General features: G+C 57.4%; 1 protein-coding gene across 1 annotated transcript; it reads right to left on the minus strand.

The window, feature by feature from the left end:
* Positions 1-1,417: 1,417 nt before the first annotated feature.
* Positions 1,418-12,603, minus strand: STK35 (serine/threonine kinase 35). Its single transcript, XM_034067276.1, has 3 exons — positions 12,027-12,603; positions 5,724-6,471; positions 1,418-1,566 (listed from the first exon to the last, which is right to left on the minus strand). The coding sequence occupies exons 1-2, from the start codon at positions 12,592-12,594 to the stop codon at positions 5,759-5,761; spliced, it is 1,281 nt and encodes a 426-aa protein (XP_033923167.1). The 5' UTR covers positions 12,595-12,603; the 3' UTR covers positions 1,418-1,566; positions 5,724-5,758.
* Positions 12,604-15,859: the final 3,256 nt, after the last annotated feature.

Raw genomic sequence — 15,859 nt, forward strand, 5'->3', positions numbered from 1 at the left:
AGCCATGGGTACAGGCATGGCCACAGACCACAGCAGCATCTCCAGGAACAGAGCAGTGTGGGAACAGGGGCTTGGGGCTGAGTTTGAGCTGTGCAAACCTTCACAAGTCACAGACAGATGGGCTGGAGCCTCCTGGCATCATCCTCCTAAGAGGGACTTGTCCTTCCTGCACTGACAGCCTTAGCTCTGTGTCCTGGAATAGATGGATGACAAAGAGAAACCCATCCCTGCTTTAGCCCTGCCTCAGCCTGCCTGAATTTCCTCCATTCCCATTCATTCCCATGAGGTCAGCAAGGTAACACTGAGTAGATACAAGGAGGTGCTGCCAGTTCAGTGATCCAGTGATGGCACAGGAAAGCTGCAGCCTACAAGGAACAGTTCCCACAGCCAGGGATGAGGGGTCTCAGGGACCCTGTGCTGCCCATGGCCCTGGCTGAGCACCCAGGTCAGACCAACTGGTGTTTTAGCCTGATGAGGAATGGCTTTAGTTGGTTCAGACACACAGGGTGGTGAAGAGATGCTGCTTTACATTGCATTTACAGTGAGCAAAGTCTAAAGAGCATCAACACAGGGTCAGCCCCAGAATATTAGTGTTGCTCTAAATATAGGCAAGGAAATCGAGTATTAACTGCTCAGCCTGAGGTTGCAATCTCCTTACCTGAGCTGTACTGTATGTAACCAAGCCTAAACAGCAGCATTTGCTTCCTGGAGATGGTTAGCTAGCAGAGAAATGTTTTATGGGAGGCTAGAATCCAGCCCCTGAGCCATTTAGGCTAAACCTCCTCCTCTCCCAAGCTCCTAACAGCTGAAGGTTGGCATTCAATGGATCAGAGCAGTGGACTCCCTTGTTTCTGTCCATTGAAAACACGCTTAGGGGCTGCCCATCACCCCCTCTGAGGTACCAAGCATGATGAGTGAAGTCCAGCTCGGGAAGAACAAGTATCTGCCCATCACAACTAAATGCCTTCCCAGCTTGGTGATGCTACTTTATCCCAATGGCAACTGCTCCCAGCCAGGGCAGCATCCCCCTGGTTGGAAGCTGCCTGGCTATGAAAGGATTCAGCTGTTTGTAACACCTGATTGTAGGGACTCTGTTTCTAAAGGCCTGCACTGCTGGTACAGACCTGGCAATCACTTTGCTCCCATTTCCCCTCTACAAAAGCAATAGCTTCAAACCCAAAGCTGTGCCCAGCCAGACCCAGAGCTGGGGCCTGGCGGCTGATTCCCACCTCCTTATGGAACCAGATCTTGTCTAGAGACATCTATGGAGTCAAATGGCAACACAGGAGACAGGGGAGGGCTGGGCAAGGGCAGCTCTGCTCTCTGGATTGTGTTTAAGTCTCACAAGCATGACTGCTGCTCTTCCATAGGCCCCTGCATCCTCCTCCCGTGCCCCCAGAACACCCCATCCCAACAGAAAGTAACACCCCAAGATTTCACATTGCCAGAGATCCTGCACACCGGAGATCTTCAGTATCATCATCATCATCCTCATCATCCTCCCTTAGCTTCAGCTGCCCTCCTTGCATGTAAATAATGGAGATCATGGGTCCCTGGTAAATAAACCTACAAGAAAAGCAAGAGAGGAGAAAGAGGGGTCAGGTATGTCAGTGGCTTTGTGCCAGTTACTGCACTGTGACAATGCCCTGCCAGCCCTCCCCCTGCCACCAACCCAGCCTGCACCAGCATCGCTCATTCCATGTGCTCCCTGCACCTCTCCTTTCATTCCCAAGCCTTAAAGCATCCCAATGGTCTGGGAGGACTCAAAGTGAGTGCACAGCTTCTCATTACCCAGCCCCAAACAGCAATGCCCACACCAACTGCACTGGGTGGAAGGTGCAGAGGTAACCGGATTGGTGCTGGAGGCAGCCTCATCCCATGGGATTCACTGCAGTGACAGCCCTGCTGGAGCAAGGATGAGTGTTACAGCCTTGAGGTTCCACGTGATGCCAGCTCCGGGTCCTTCACTGGGAGGTGGAACACGCTGTGATAACAGGGACAGCCTGCACTGCTCACCCTATGCAGCAGCAGCAGCTCAGCTGCTCAAGTGGCTCTGCAAGAGGAGGTGAAAATCCATTTCTGTGCAATGGGAAGAGGAGCAGGATGGGCTGTACCGGCCCAAGAGGATGCTCAGTGCTGGGGATTAACAGGCAGGTCAAAGCCCCAGCACACAGCATCCCCCCTGGCTATGCAGTACCAAGGGTGCTGCATCCTCACCCACAGCCCTGGCACTGCAGCCTCCTGTCCTCCAAATGAGGGATGCAGAAATCCCCCAACTCTGCACATAACCCATCAGCATTTCCCACCTGCATTGTCTGCAACACAGGTAATTCCTTGTGATAGCCCATCCAGCAGCAGGGATGGAGCCAGAAGAGGAACATGTGCCCAAAGGTCACTCCTGGGCTGGAAATGCATCACTCAGGGTGTCCCAGCCATCAGGGGCTGGACCAGCAGAGCTGAGGCCAGGGAGCATCAGGGATGGCTTAGTGAAAGCTGGGACCCACCTGATGGAGGGAGCTCCTGAGCTAACAGGAGTTCCATCTCCCCCCAAACCTAAGCTGTGAGCTCAGTTACATGGAAAACAGCAATATGGGGGCTGAATTTAGCCCCCCTTTTGCAGGAGCAGGTCCTTTCCCACCAGGAGCAGGCAAGGGGCTCTGCAGAGACACCAAACAGAGCAGCAGGAGAGACCTGCTGAAGAGCTGCCACTGCCCAGCAAACTGCTCACATCCCTTGGCCCTCGGGAATGCCATTAAAGAGGCACCAGGACACCAGGACAGTGGTGCAGCTGCATTGGCAGATAGGGCCATGCTTCCACTTGTGCTTCCCAGGGGCAGCACTGGCAGCTCAGAGGCAGGACAGCTCACCCCACTGACGCACGTTGTTCCAGGGGCTGGCTCGAGAGCTCTTATTCCCTGCACTGATGCCATTTAGGGTTTTTAATCAGCTCGAACGTTCATTCAGCATCAGCAGGATGAAGCAGCAGCTGCCTGCGGGGTCCTCATCCAGCACCCCCAATGTGTGGGCCATGGCAGTGATGGGAGGTCTGCGTGGTAGCAGAGGTAACCCAGCACTTTCACGTCTAAAGCTTGTCCAACCCACACTGCACAACCCCACTGAAGCAGCATCCATGGGAGGGCCAAATCTACCCCGGGTAACTCAAGAGGGCAGCCACCAAAGACACACAAAGATGCTCACATTGCAGGAAAGGAGAGAGGAAAACAGCCCCAACCTCCTCCAAAGGACAAGAAGGGGGTGAAATACTCCTTAGAGTGGGGGGCAGTCACAGAGCTGGGCCATCACACAGCCATCAACAGACCATTATCAGCCCAATACAGCCCCTGCCTTATTGTATTAGAAAGGCTTTTGTCTTTTGGCATGCCTTTGGGAACAGCCTTCGGCACAGTGTGCAAATGAAGGGAGCAACTTCATTTTGCCTAGGGAAATGCTGCTCACCTCTACTGGACCAGAGCTGGGAAGGGGAACAAGGGGATAAGAGGAGATAAAAGGTTCATCTCCAGCAGAAACCAAGCCAGAAACACTTCCCTGGCTGAGAACTGACACCCACACCTGCATTTCAGAAGGGTACCGGTTTGTGTGCAGCATCCATAGCAGAGTTAAAGGCAAAGCTGCTGGGACATGAAGCAAAACCAGAAGAGGCCAGTGACACACCAAAGAACAAACAAGATTCCTATTGCCTGGCTCAGGGAGGGTTCCAGCTTTCCAGGTTATGACATAAACCAAGGGCTGAAGCTGTCCTAAGAACATGACCCACTGCATGACCCAGCAGCATCATAAGCTATGCACCAGTGGCACAATTGAGTTAGAAGGGGTTACACGAGTTTCTTGGCCAACTTAAATTACCTGGGAGCAGAATCCAGGCCCTGCTCTAAATCCCATTTTAAGCTTCTCAAGCAGGTTTCCAATTTAAGACCTGCCTTTAATAACAGCCAGAGGTCGGTTGATTTGGATGCACAACGACACAACCCATCAGGAAAACCCTATAGGAAGCACAGTGAATGTTCTGCCATCCCAGAAAGAAGGCAGAGGAATGTTCTGGGTGTGCAGAGAGCAGATGGCTGGTGCTGGGCTCCTATCTGGGCACACTGTTATGCAAGTGCATCCATCCCTGCTGCAGCTGCGTCATGGACTGTGTGATCAGTGCAGACTCAGGGCTGCAGATGGGGGGGGTGCTGCAGGAGGCAGCTGGGTTTTAAGCAAACAGCCCCAGGGTAGGACTGTCCCTCGGTGTTTGTCATCCCTGCATGTACTATTCTGCAGGATGAAGCTTCCCCGCAGGGCAGGGGCTGGTTGCATAACTGAGCAGCACAGAGCCACTGCACATGGGCACAGCCCCAGCAGACCCTCAGCCACACAGCAGGCAGAGGAGACCCACGCCTGGCCCTGGGGCACAAGGAAGGGAGCCCTGCTCCTGCCCCAGGACTTCTTCACACCCATTACCTCCCCACCCTAATCCCCAGCCCACACTTGCACTGGGAGCAGCCCCAGGCAGCAGCAGTCCCATCAATTCCTTGTGCTGGAGACCTTCAGGGCCTTAAATATTCCATTTTAGAATGAAATCTTTTATAACAGGGACGGTCTGTGGGCCAGTCTGGACAAAGCAGCAGTGACAGAACTAGACCCACCCCGTGAGCCTTTCCACTTCTATATCCTTATTGCTCTGCATAGGGCACAAAGCTTATTTGGGCACACACACACAAACACGGGATGGGCAGGACATTGCTTTACATAAGCTCAGGAACTCTCAGGTGGGCAGAAATGAGGCTTTTTTAGCAAAACCTGCCCAAATGCCCTCACGTTCCTGCTGCTGGAGGCTCGTTCTTGGGCATGGGCCAGCCTGCTTGTCCCTCTGTGCTCCTGTACCTGTGGTCTGCTCTGGTCCAACAGGCTCGGGGTGGTTTTGGGGTGAGGGCAGGGCTGGGAGCCTGACACAGGCTCCTGTGACCAGCAATGCTCAGGCAGCTCTGCAGCAGCTTGAGAAAGAACCAGGCTGGGAAGACCTCACCCCTTGTAATCAGTCTTTTGTCACTTCAATTGAAGTGCAGGGCCAGGACAATCCCTAGTAACAGCTCCTGTTTACACACTGCTTTGCCATGCAGGCAACACCTCCCCGCCCTTCAGCATCACTGCTTAATGACACTGCCAACCACCCCATGTCCCTGGAGTCCCTTCCAGACCATGTATGAGCACCCAGGCCTCAGAACCAGGACCTCTGAGCTTGGGACTACTTGGAAACCAAGCTGGTGGGAGAAGGGAGGGGACTCTGCTAGAACAGAGCTGAGCTCAGGCTAAGCACTGATTTGTAAGCAGACACAGGCCTAGAAATCAGATGCTACACTCCACATAGCAGAGGCAGAACTGGCAGCTCCATCCCTGCCCCTGGGAGAGACTGAAGTACCCAAGGCTGGGGTCAGAAGGTGCGTGCAGATCCCTTTGCCATGCACTAGCCAGGACCTCAGAGGAGCAGGATGCCTGCCCAGCCCTGCTGGTCCTTTGGGCAGCAGTGGGACACGGAGCTGTTAATTCTGTTTCCCACCTCTATTTTTGCAGTAGAATAGGTGGAAAAAACCTCAGCAGCAGTGCTCTGATGAGTCACTATAGAAATAGCTCCGGGAACATAAAAGCCTCCTTTGTGTCACTACAAAGTACATTATCGGGCTGGTACAGGGGACAGAAGAGCACAGAACCTAAGGATCACTTACCCAGCTGCAAAGCACGGCGGTGCCCTGCCCTGAATTTAAGCAGCACATGTAACCTGGTCCATTCTGGTTTCAAGCTCAAAGGCATCAGGTCGATTCTGCGGGTTAGCAGCCAACATGTCTTTCAAGAGCTGCTTGATCCCCTCAGACATGGAAGTCCTGCGTTTCTGAGGGATGTGCAGCTCCATCTTTGGGTTTTCTAGCAGCGCTTCCCCAACAGGCACAATCTCAGTCCCCTGCTTGATGTAGGTCCCCAGCAGCTCCTTCTTGGTCTCTGCATCAATGAAAGTGATCCTCTCAATCATAGCCCAGATGATGATGCCCAGAGCGAAGATGTCAGCCTTGGCAGTGTAGTGTCCCTCCCAGACCTCGGGGGCCATGTAGAAATCAGAGCCACAAGCCGAGGACAGCCAGTACTTGTTCACATTCACATTCCTGTTCCTGTGCCCCCCCTCCTTGCCCCGAGCAGTGAGGCCAGCGCAGACCTTGCTCAGCCCAAAGTCGGCCACTTTGAGGACAGGGGTTCCAGACTTCTCTGTTATCAGGATGTTGTCTGGCTTCAGGTCCCGGTGGACAATGTGGTTCTTGTGCAGGAAGGCAATGGCACTGGTCAGCTGCAGCATGAAGCTCTTGGTGGTGGCTGGGTCAGGTCTTCGTGAGAGCACGTACTGGTTGAGGTCTCCTCCTTCACAGAACTCCATGACGAACCACAGGTAACAAGGTTCCTCTGCATAGCCCAGGATCCTCTCACCTGAAAAGGGACAAGAGCAAGCGTGAGTTTATGTGCACACTAACTCAGCACAGGCAAGGAATGGATCTGGTTTATGTGGACACTAAGGGCTTTCGGAACATGACTGGGATCTGCTGCCCTTGCAGGTACCAGCAGTGATGGTGGCACTGCTGTGGCTTCAACTGCTCTAGGTTTCCATGGAATGCCATGCACCAGCATGACCTTTATCTCAGCCCATTGCATCAGGGACCTGCTCCAGGCAATGCACACACACACGAGTGAGATCAAGCACACATCCTCTCAGATGCTTGCAGGGGACTCGAACCAGAGGGTTATTTTCCTGTGCTACCATCAGGCAATTCTCGCTGGGCTCTGAGAGCCAAAGCAGCAGAGACCAAAGGCACAAACAGCAGCAAGTCCATAGGAAAAATATCAGTTCTATGTGAACAAAAGCTCCCACCTGAGCTCTGCTGCAGGAGTGTCATGGTTTAAACCAAGTCCACACACAGTTTGTTCACTCACTCCCCCCCTTGCTCCCCCAACTCCTGGAGAGTTAGGAAGGAGAATCCAAAGAATGCAGCCCCCACGGGTTGAGATAAGCACAGTTTAATAGCTAAGGTATAACACAAATCACTACTGCCATTACTACTACAAATAATGATGATAAAGCCAATAACAAGTGAAGAGAATACAACACCTCACCAGCCACCAACCCATAACTCACCCCACCCTGCCCGACCGAGCACCGACCTATACCTCCTCCATCCCCCCAGAGCTCCAGCCCTTCTGGGTCTCTCCCCATTACATCCTAGCTATGATGTGCTATGGTATGGAATCCCCCTTTGGCTAGCCTGGGTCAGGTGTCCTGTCTCTGCTTCCTCCCTGGCAGAGCATGAGCTCAGAAAGGCCTTGGACAAACCAAACACCCAAGCAGTAACTCAAAACATCAGTGCTATCAGCACCGTTCCCAGCCTGAAACTCAAAACACAGCAGTGCACCAGCTACCAAGGAGGAGAAACATGACTGCTACTGCTCAATACAAGGACAAGGAGGCAAAACTGGCTTATACCTTCCTAGTAGAACTGAGGGTAAATACATGGCTTAACGTTGTGCCAGTCCAGCCTGGCTAAGAACAGACACCCCAGTGTCAAAGCTGGCACTTCTCAGACTAAACCCGTGTGTTTAAGCACTGTGTTTGTGCTCAGAAACACTTCATACAGTTCTCATAGTGCCAACAAGTCTTTAAAGAGAGGAAACTGGAGGCCCAAGCAGTAAATAAGGTTTGCTGGGTGCAATCTCAGCCACACTTATGGATGTAAGTGGCTGTGCTTGATGTTACCCCCCAAGCAGCTTCTTCCTCCATTAGACATCCCATTGAGCTCTTCAAGCTCAGAGCATCTCAGGTCCAATTCATTTACTCCACAAGCCCCCTGCCAAGGCAAAACACTCTGGCACATAACCAGACACAGAGAGAAATGCAACAGCATCACATCAGCTAAGGGGGTTGGGTCTGCCACTGGTATTCCCCAGGACAGCCTGGGTTGCCCTAGGGAATCCCAGTGGCAGACCCAGCCCCATTGGCTGATGCCAGGATGCAAACCCCACTTCCAGACCCCAGCTTACCCACACAGAGCACTAAGAGGACAGGCAGAGCCTGCCCACAACCAGGGCTCTAGGAACCCTCAAACACCAGAAGGGAGAGGGGCTGGAGGCCACCACTGGCCTCTGCCACAGTCCCAGTCACCCAAAGGAACCAGAGTGTTCTGAAAGCACTTGAATAACTCCACCCGTTTGACAGCATTGAGCTTTGTTTTAGCAAAGCCCTAGAGAGCATCTGGGTAAAGCAGAAACTTCCAGGGGCAGGTGAAGCCAAGGGCTCTGATGAGCACCGAGCCCTGTGATGGTCAGCGACTGGTGTGGGTGGGAATACTGGTTATTTGCACAAACAGTCTGTATCCATGGCTACTGCTATGGAAATGGAAGTCGGAACAACAGCAAGATTTGGCTGAACCTCCTGCCCTCAGCAATCTTCTAGGTCTGGATGTTGGGAGGGAGCATGAACAGGCTGGAAACACAAAGGACCTAAATGAGACCCCTGCAGTGCTGGAGGGGGGCTCAGCACATGAACCCAAAGGCTAAGTGGGAGCAGCACAGGACAGGTTGGCTCCAGAGGCCAAAACACTGCCCAGGAAAAGCAGCTGCTCTGGTGTGAGCCACCCCCTTTGGCAAGGCCAGGATGACAGCATGGAAACTGAGCAGAGGCTGCTCAGCCCCCACTGCCAGGACAGCCCCAGCTCACACCAGTCGGGTTTGCTAAACCCCAGTGACATCCAGCAGGACACAGAGCTTTGCTTTCCTGCTCCTCAGAGCCCCACCATGGGGAGGGAGCAGAAGGGTTTGGGTCTCCTCAGCCACCATGATGGGCACAGCAAGCCCCATGGCATGCAAGTGGGAGGGTGAGAGCATTGACACGGCTCAAACACCAGCTTCACCTGGACCAGGCAAGGCTTGGTTTTAGCCTAACAAAGGTTCTGATGTGAAGCTTGGCCCCTGAGCCTCAGCAAGCAGAGGGAGGATGCCACTGAGCAGCAGTAGCTGCAAGCCCCATGCACTTCACTTTGGGTGGAGCGCTGCTCACAGAGGCTGCAGCCAAGAGTAATATTTCCTCATTTTCTTTCTATAATCAGAAAGTGTTTTAGCTGTTAAATCATCTTCCTACCTTCAAAACAAACAGCTTTAAACATAAAGAGCTGGCAAGGCGCTTCCTAAAGATGAGATGTTTGCAAACTGATGTCAGGCAGCCAAGAGCTGAAGAGATGCAGACAGGCCAGAGCTGTTCTCCATCACAAAGAGAGCATCCCCTGCCCCAACAGGCCAGCACTCACCAAGCTCTCCATCCTCACAGCAGGCCTCCCACCACCTACCCTGGGAGCTCATTAACAGCTTCTAGTTTGCTTAGTATCACCGGTAGAAAACAGTGTAATGACAGCAGACCCAGCATCCCACTCCCCACAGGTAACCCCTGACTCCCTCTGTGCAAAGAGGCTGCACCAGAGAGATGGGAGCTGGCAGCACAAAGGTGCTCTGGGTTAGGAACAACAAGAGGAGCACAGGGAATCATCCCAGCCTGGTTTGTATTGGGAAGGACTCTTTCACCCCCAGCACATCGTGTTCCCTGCCACTGGAGCATCACTTGGCCTTGTAATGTAGGAGTGATAAACAGCAAAACATGGTAAAGCAACGGTTCATAGCATCATAGGTGTTGGAAGGGACCTTAAAGCCCATCCAGTTGCAACCCCTTCCCACAGGCAGGGACACCTACCCCTGGAGCAGCTGCTCCAAGGCCGATGCAGCCTGGCCTTGAGCACTGCCAGGGATGGGGCAGCCACACGGCCATGCACAGCCCTGAAGGTACACGTGTATCATAGCACCAAGCACCACTGCTCAGGGATGTGCCTCTCCTGATGCTCATTCCAGGCTTCCAGCTCCCTCTCTGCACTCTGCCCTTCAATTCTCCAGCCCACATCTCATTAAAACCATGCGGGGTTGGGCTCTGCTGTAGCTGAGCCCCACCAGTGCCTGGTACCCCAGCAGTGGTGCTCCTGATGCAGCAAGGCTGATTAATCCCTGCCGTGCCCTGAGCCCCGGCACGTTGGCACAGCATCTGTGCTGGCCTCTAAATAGCCCCGCTGCGGTCGTGCCGAGCAGCACGGCAGCACAGCACAGCACAGCCCTGCTGCTGCACATGGGGAGGGACACACCAGACCTGCAGGCTCCTCTGGCCTTATCAGTGCTCTATCAGACCCAAAGGAGCACCGAGCACAACCTCTGCCCCAGCCCAGGGCCAGCACAACACAGCCCACAGGGCACACAGGGAGAAGGCAGATGGAGGGGAGGACACATCCTGGTTTGGGGAGTGAAACAGCCCTGGGATGGAGAGCTCAGCTCTGCTCCTCTCTTCAGGGCTGCAGCAGAACCAGGGCAGCAAAAGACAAGGGAAGTCAGGGGGTTCTCGCCCTAGAGATGGGGACCTACAGGTACCCAAGAGCTTAGGGTGTGGAGAGGACAAAGGGAGCCAGAAACCTTGTACCTGCAGACAGAGCATGACTTGCTACAGCTGGACACAGCCAAAGGGAAGAGCTGGCTCCTCTGGAGCTGTGCCTGTGAGAGCACGTGAAGGAAGCACCCAGGCTATGCAGAAATCAGGACACTGCCCTTGGGGAGCCTCCTGGGGGTGATTGTGTGTGGAATGCATGGGGAGAGCAGGATGAGGTCCGCATGGGGAGAGCCAGGCAGGTCCAGACATGCTCCACCAGTAGTGCAGAGGGGACAGGAGAGGTAGGGGCAGTCTGAGACCCTGATGGCTGCTCAAAGGATGGGGCTCTTGGCAGCCCTGTGTGAAGTCTGTGCCTGGCACAGGGTCTGGAGACTGCCTACACCGGGGGGCATGGGGAAACCGAGCTCCTCAAGGAGCACATGGGAGTGCTGGCACACAGGTTTAGGGATGGAGGCTGTGGGGTGAGCTGGCTCTGGAAACTGGGGGGCACAGGGGCATTGAGGAGACAGCGGTCCTGTACCTTCCCACCTCTTTACCCCATTGGCAAGAGCTGGGTCTGACAAGCAGCACAGGATGCAAGGGAGCATTTCGGAGATGTCACCATCACAGTTATCGGCTGTGAGAGGAGAAGGTGACCCCTGACAGCCCCATGATGCTGCTGAGGGACCCCAGGGCAAGACGGGGGTGTCAGCCCAGGCTATGGGCACTGGTGCTTCCAGGGCTGTCCCCATGGAGCCAGCACAGGGGGAGCCAGGAGAACACAAAGAATGGTCCCAAAGGTGTAAGGGCTCGAGGGCACCAGAAGGGCTGCAGCCCTGGGGGGCTCAGAGCACACAGGACTGTGGTCAGGCAGAAACAGGGGGGATGTCCCCTTGGTGTGAGCAGGACAGAGCCCAGTGAAGGCCCCCATGGGATGTGTGTGTTGTGGGGCAGGTCAGGGGCTGTGCGGCTGTGGTGCTGAGCCTCAGAAGGGGTGCACAGGAGAGGGGTAAGTGCTGAGGTGAGCACATGGGGATGCTCCCCAGGGCTGGATCCAAGCCTGGCAGTGACAATAGGGTCCCTCAGGAGGAGGGGTCAGGGATGCGCTGCTGCAGAGATGCAGGGCAAAAGGAGAGAGCCCACAAGGAGGGTGCAGGGCTGCTAAAGAACAGGGTGGGGGCTTCAAGAGAGGTGCCCCTGGGAGCAGCATGAAGAGGAAGGGGAGAAAGGGAAGAGGATGCAGAGGTAGAGCCCAAGGGCACAGCACAGGGGGTGCTGAGTGGGGGTCCCACAGGGGTGGCAGCAAACGGGGGTGCTGGGGCAGCACAGGGGCAGGTGATGGGAGTGTGGCTGGGACAGAGGCAGGACAGAGGAGCCGTGGGGTGTTACACAGGAGAGGCAATGAGTTCAGGTGCAAAGGAGAGAGCTGGGACCCCCAAGGAGGGGTCGGAGCAATGAGGTGGTGCTGAGGAGCAAGGCTGAGGGTGCCCCCGGTCCCAGCGAGCACAGACCCCGCTGCCGGTAAGCGGGGGTCGGGTACCTTTGAGGGAGGTCTCCACGAGGCGCAGGTAGAGCTGGCTGCGCTTGTTGCCGTGGCTCATGCGCTGCCCCAGCCCGTGCCGCTGCAGGACGCACTCCTCGAAGCGCACCACGTTGGGGTGCTGCCGCCGGAGGCTCGTCAGGGCCCAGAACTCGGCCAGCGCCAGCTCCACGTTCTCGGGGGCGTCGCACCGGATCCGTTTCACGGCCAAGCGGGCTCCGCTGCGGCCGGACACGGCCTCGTACACCACACCGTAGGCCCCGCGCCCGATCTCGGCCAGCAGGCTGTACCGTGGGGCTCCGCCGCCGCCCGGGCCGGGCCCCGGCGCTGCCACCGCCGCCGCTGCCATAGGGCCCCGTTGAGCCGCCCGCCGCCGCCGCGCAGCCCTTTGTGTCCCTCGGCGGCCGCCGTCCGCCGCCTCCATGGCGCAGCCGAGGGGGGGCTCCGCTGCCGCCGCCGTCCCCCCCGCCCCGCGGCCCGGGATGCGCCGCGCCGGCGAGGGCGGAAAAGCGCGCGCTGCCTGCCCCTTTAAGCGCTCAGCCAATCGCGGCGGCGCGGGCCGAACCATGACGGCGGCGGGGGGGGGAGCGCGGGCACGGAGCCAGGAACCGGGACCCCACCGGCACCGGGACGGGCCTCGGGGGGGGGAACCCGGTGCCCCCAACGCCGTGCTCGGTAACGGGGCCGCCGCGCTGCCGGGGCGGCTCAGAGCGGAGGGGGCTCACAGCGACAACCACCCGCCTTCCCCCCCCGCCGCTGTGGTACGCGCCGGGCCGGTGTAAACAGGCCGGTCATGGGGGCGGGCGGCCGGTGCCACCGCCCCGGCCCCGGTGTCCCCGCCCCGCCGGGCCCGGCCCCCGGTGCTCACCTGGGCCGCGGCGGAGGCCTCCGGGCCGGGGCCGTGGGAGCGGGGGGGGGCGGGGCGCCATGACGTCATCCTTATGTAACGGACGGGGACCCGCCCCCCCCCGCCGGTGCACCGGGAATGGGCGGTGCCGGCCGCGGCAGTGACAGGGCACCGGAGCCCGCAGTGCCTGGGCTCGGGGCTACGGGGCTGTGAGACCCCCGGTGCCCGTGGGATGGGGAGCGCATCGGTGGCCAGAACCGGGACACGGCAGGGGTGGGAGCCCCGGGGTGCAGCGAGGACCCCTCCCCATGGGAGCACCGTGTCCGCCGGGCCTCGATCCCGGCTCCTGTGGGGCCGGTTTGGCCGCGTTGCTCCCTCGGCAGGAGGTGTGGGGTGGCCTTGTCCCCGCACGGGGTCCGTGTCCCGCACACTGTCCCCATACTGCTCTTCATCCCCGGCTGGGGACTCCATGAGCATCCATCCAACCCAGGCAGTGTAGATGGGTCTAATCCTGCCCCTGGGCCTGCTGCTGCTGGGGGGGGCAGATGGATTCAGGGGGAAAAGGGGCATCAAACCCCATCAGATGTCATTTCCCAGCCTCTTCTCCCCCCCTTTCCCATCCCGGCACGGGTGACGTTAGCAGCAGGCAGCGATGGTCAACGGGAGCACCGGCAGAGCCGGTTTATGGAGGAGGTTCCTGACACATGTGCCGCTGCCATCATGCAGCAGCTCCGGCTGCATCGCACTGGTGTCCCCCCAAGGAGGATGCAGACCCTGCAGGGCACCAGCACTGCTGTGCAGGGCAGGTGATGGCTGCACCCTCTGCGGCTCAGGCTGCAGCACCAGCAAATGCTTTGAGCTCCATTTGCTTTTAAACGGAGCCACTTCCCCCCGAGGCCGGGGGTGCGGGGGCCGTTCCGCAGCCCAGCGCTCCCGGTGGCGGCGATGGCAGCGCCGTGACTCGCTCTGTTACGTGGGCTCCAGCATCGAGTGGCCACTTGTGCCTCTTTGCCCATGCAGGGGGGTCACCGTGTGCCCGCATGGGCTGGAGCGGGTCCTGGTCCCCACACTGCAGCAATGACCTCCCCCTGCCCGTCTGGCATCTGCCTCCAGACCAGGTTCATTGGGGCTGCTGTGATCAATCAGAGTGAATGACTCCGAAGGGGGTTTGGGAGCATCCTCCAGGCTCAGCTCATCCCCACAGTTCTCCCCATGGAGCTATCGGGGTCTCTTGCAGCCCACAAAACGCATCCAGTGCATTTCTTACTGTGTAGCTGCCGCAGGCATCCTTTGCCTGCAGCTGCCTTGCAAACCCGCTGCTTCCCTGCCCTGCCTGCATCTGCCTGCAACCCAGCCAGCTCCCTGCCCTGCCATGGCAGCCTGGCCTTTGTTTAGGGCCTGGAGGGAGAACAAGCGTTTAGGAGCTTCTGGAAAACCCCTGTCCCACTCCATAGGACAAAGCTCAACAGGAGCCAAGCGGAGCAGCCGCCTTCAAACGCTCCCCCAGCAGCATCCTGCCTGCAGGGATGGTTTTCCCCATCCCAGTATGGGAACGGGGCACCCTGTGTGTGCTGGGGGTCTCGGGCAGAGTGGCAGCGCTGGGTGACGTTGGTGCCATTACCTCCCACTTGCTCTCGGTGCGCAGCTCGTCCCCCTCCTCACCGAGCCCGCTCCTCACTCATGTACTTATGGAAACTTAACTTTCCTATTAGTGCTCATTGCTCTTACCCAGGTGCTTAATTCCCATTGTCCCAGGGAAATGTCAGTGTGACTCACAGACACTTTCCCATTAGGAAGCGACAGATGAACATTAATTACACTTGCTGGTGGGTGGGCTCGATCCCAGCTCCATTCCCAAAGGACCCCGTTACCCCCCCCCACCGGCCTGGACCCCAAGCAGCCCCAACGAGGACCCTCTCGCCCAGCCCAGCACATCTGTGGCACACATAGAAGATAAAGCAGCTGTGCTCCGGGGACAGGAGTCGCTCAACCTCCCCCCGGAGCAAAGGGAATCAGCCCTGATGAGGAATATTGTGATCAGGAAGGAACCTTATCACAAACAAGTTCTCTCTCATGCCTGTGGGTTCTGCTCCATCATCAGAAGCACATCTCCCTCCTGTGCAATTACCCTGCATTGGAGGTGGCTGCGCCCGGGGCTGTTCGGTTTAGGGGGTGCTGGAAGCAGCTTTGCCTCTGGGCTCCATGGTCCTCGGGCAGGCACCAGCCTTTGGGGCAATGCTATTGCTCCTGCATGGAGCCATTTGCCTCAGAATAGGAGGCTGACCCCAGGAGACCAGGCTCTAGGAAAGGATTAATGGATCTGGGAGGGCTATTTGACAGAAAGGATGGGTTTGGTGTAAGAAATGCTCCCTCCCGCAGTGGCTGTGCTGCTCCTGGGACCACTAATCCCAGCAGCAAGGGTTAAACCTGCCTGGGGGATGCAGGAAGCCCCTGACTGAGGGTAATCTGCAGCTTTTGTTCTCTGCATTGTTCTGTGCCTGCACATCCCTGCTCACCACAATGAGGGGGCCATGGATGCTCTCTGCCCCCATATAGGTCCCACAGGGGATATCTCCTCCATCAGTGCTGGGGAGATGCAGGATGCTCTGCCCTTGCCTTGCCCCTGCTCCCCTGGTCCCTCAGAGCTGCTACAGCCCCAGCCTGGGCAAGCTAAAATCCACCTCCAGGCAAAAGCTGCGGGGTCCCCATGTGCTTTCTGGGGAGCAGAGCCTGGCACCCAAACATGGGTGCTAGCAGAGGTGGCACCAGCCATGGGGACAGGGGACCACAGGCTGCTCTGCCTATCCAGCCATGGTTACTGGGTGCCCAGTGGAAGCTCCTGGCCATGCGGGTGGCCCCTGTGCCCCCCACCAGCACTGGGAGGATGAGCAGGGGCCACCGGGTCCGGCAGCTGCTGCTGGAGCCGGGGAGAAAGGCAGGTTGCTGGGAAACATTCCTCTTGAGCTCCGATAAAAATAGCTCCATC

The sequence above is a fragment of the Melopsittacus undulatus genome, chromosome 10 (genome assembly GCF_012275295.1).
Source record: "Melopsittacus undulatus isolate bMelUnd1 chromosome 10, bMelUnd1.mat.Z, whole genome shotgun sequence".
In the NCBI taxonomy this organism is placed as follows: Eukaryota; Metazoa; Chordata; class Aves; order Psittaciformes; family Psittaculidae; genus Melopsittacus; species Melopsittacus undulatus.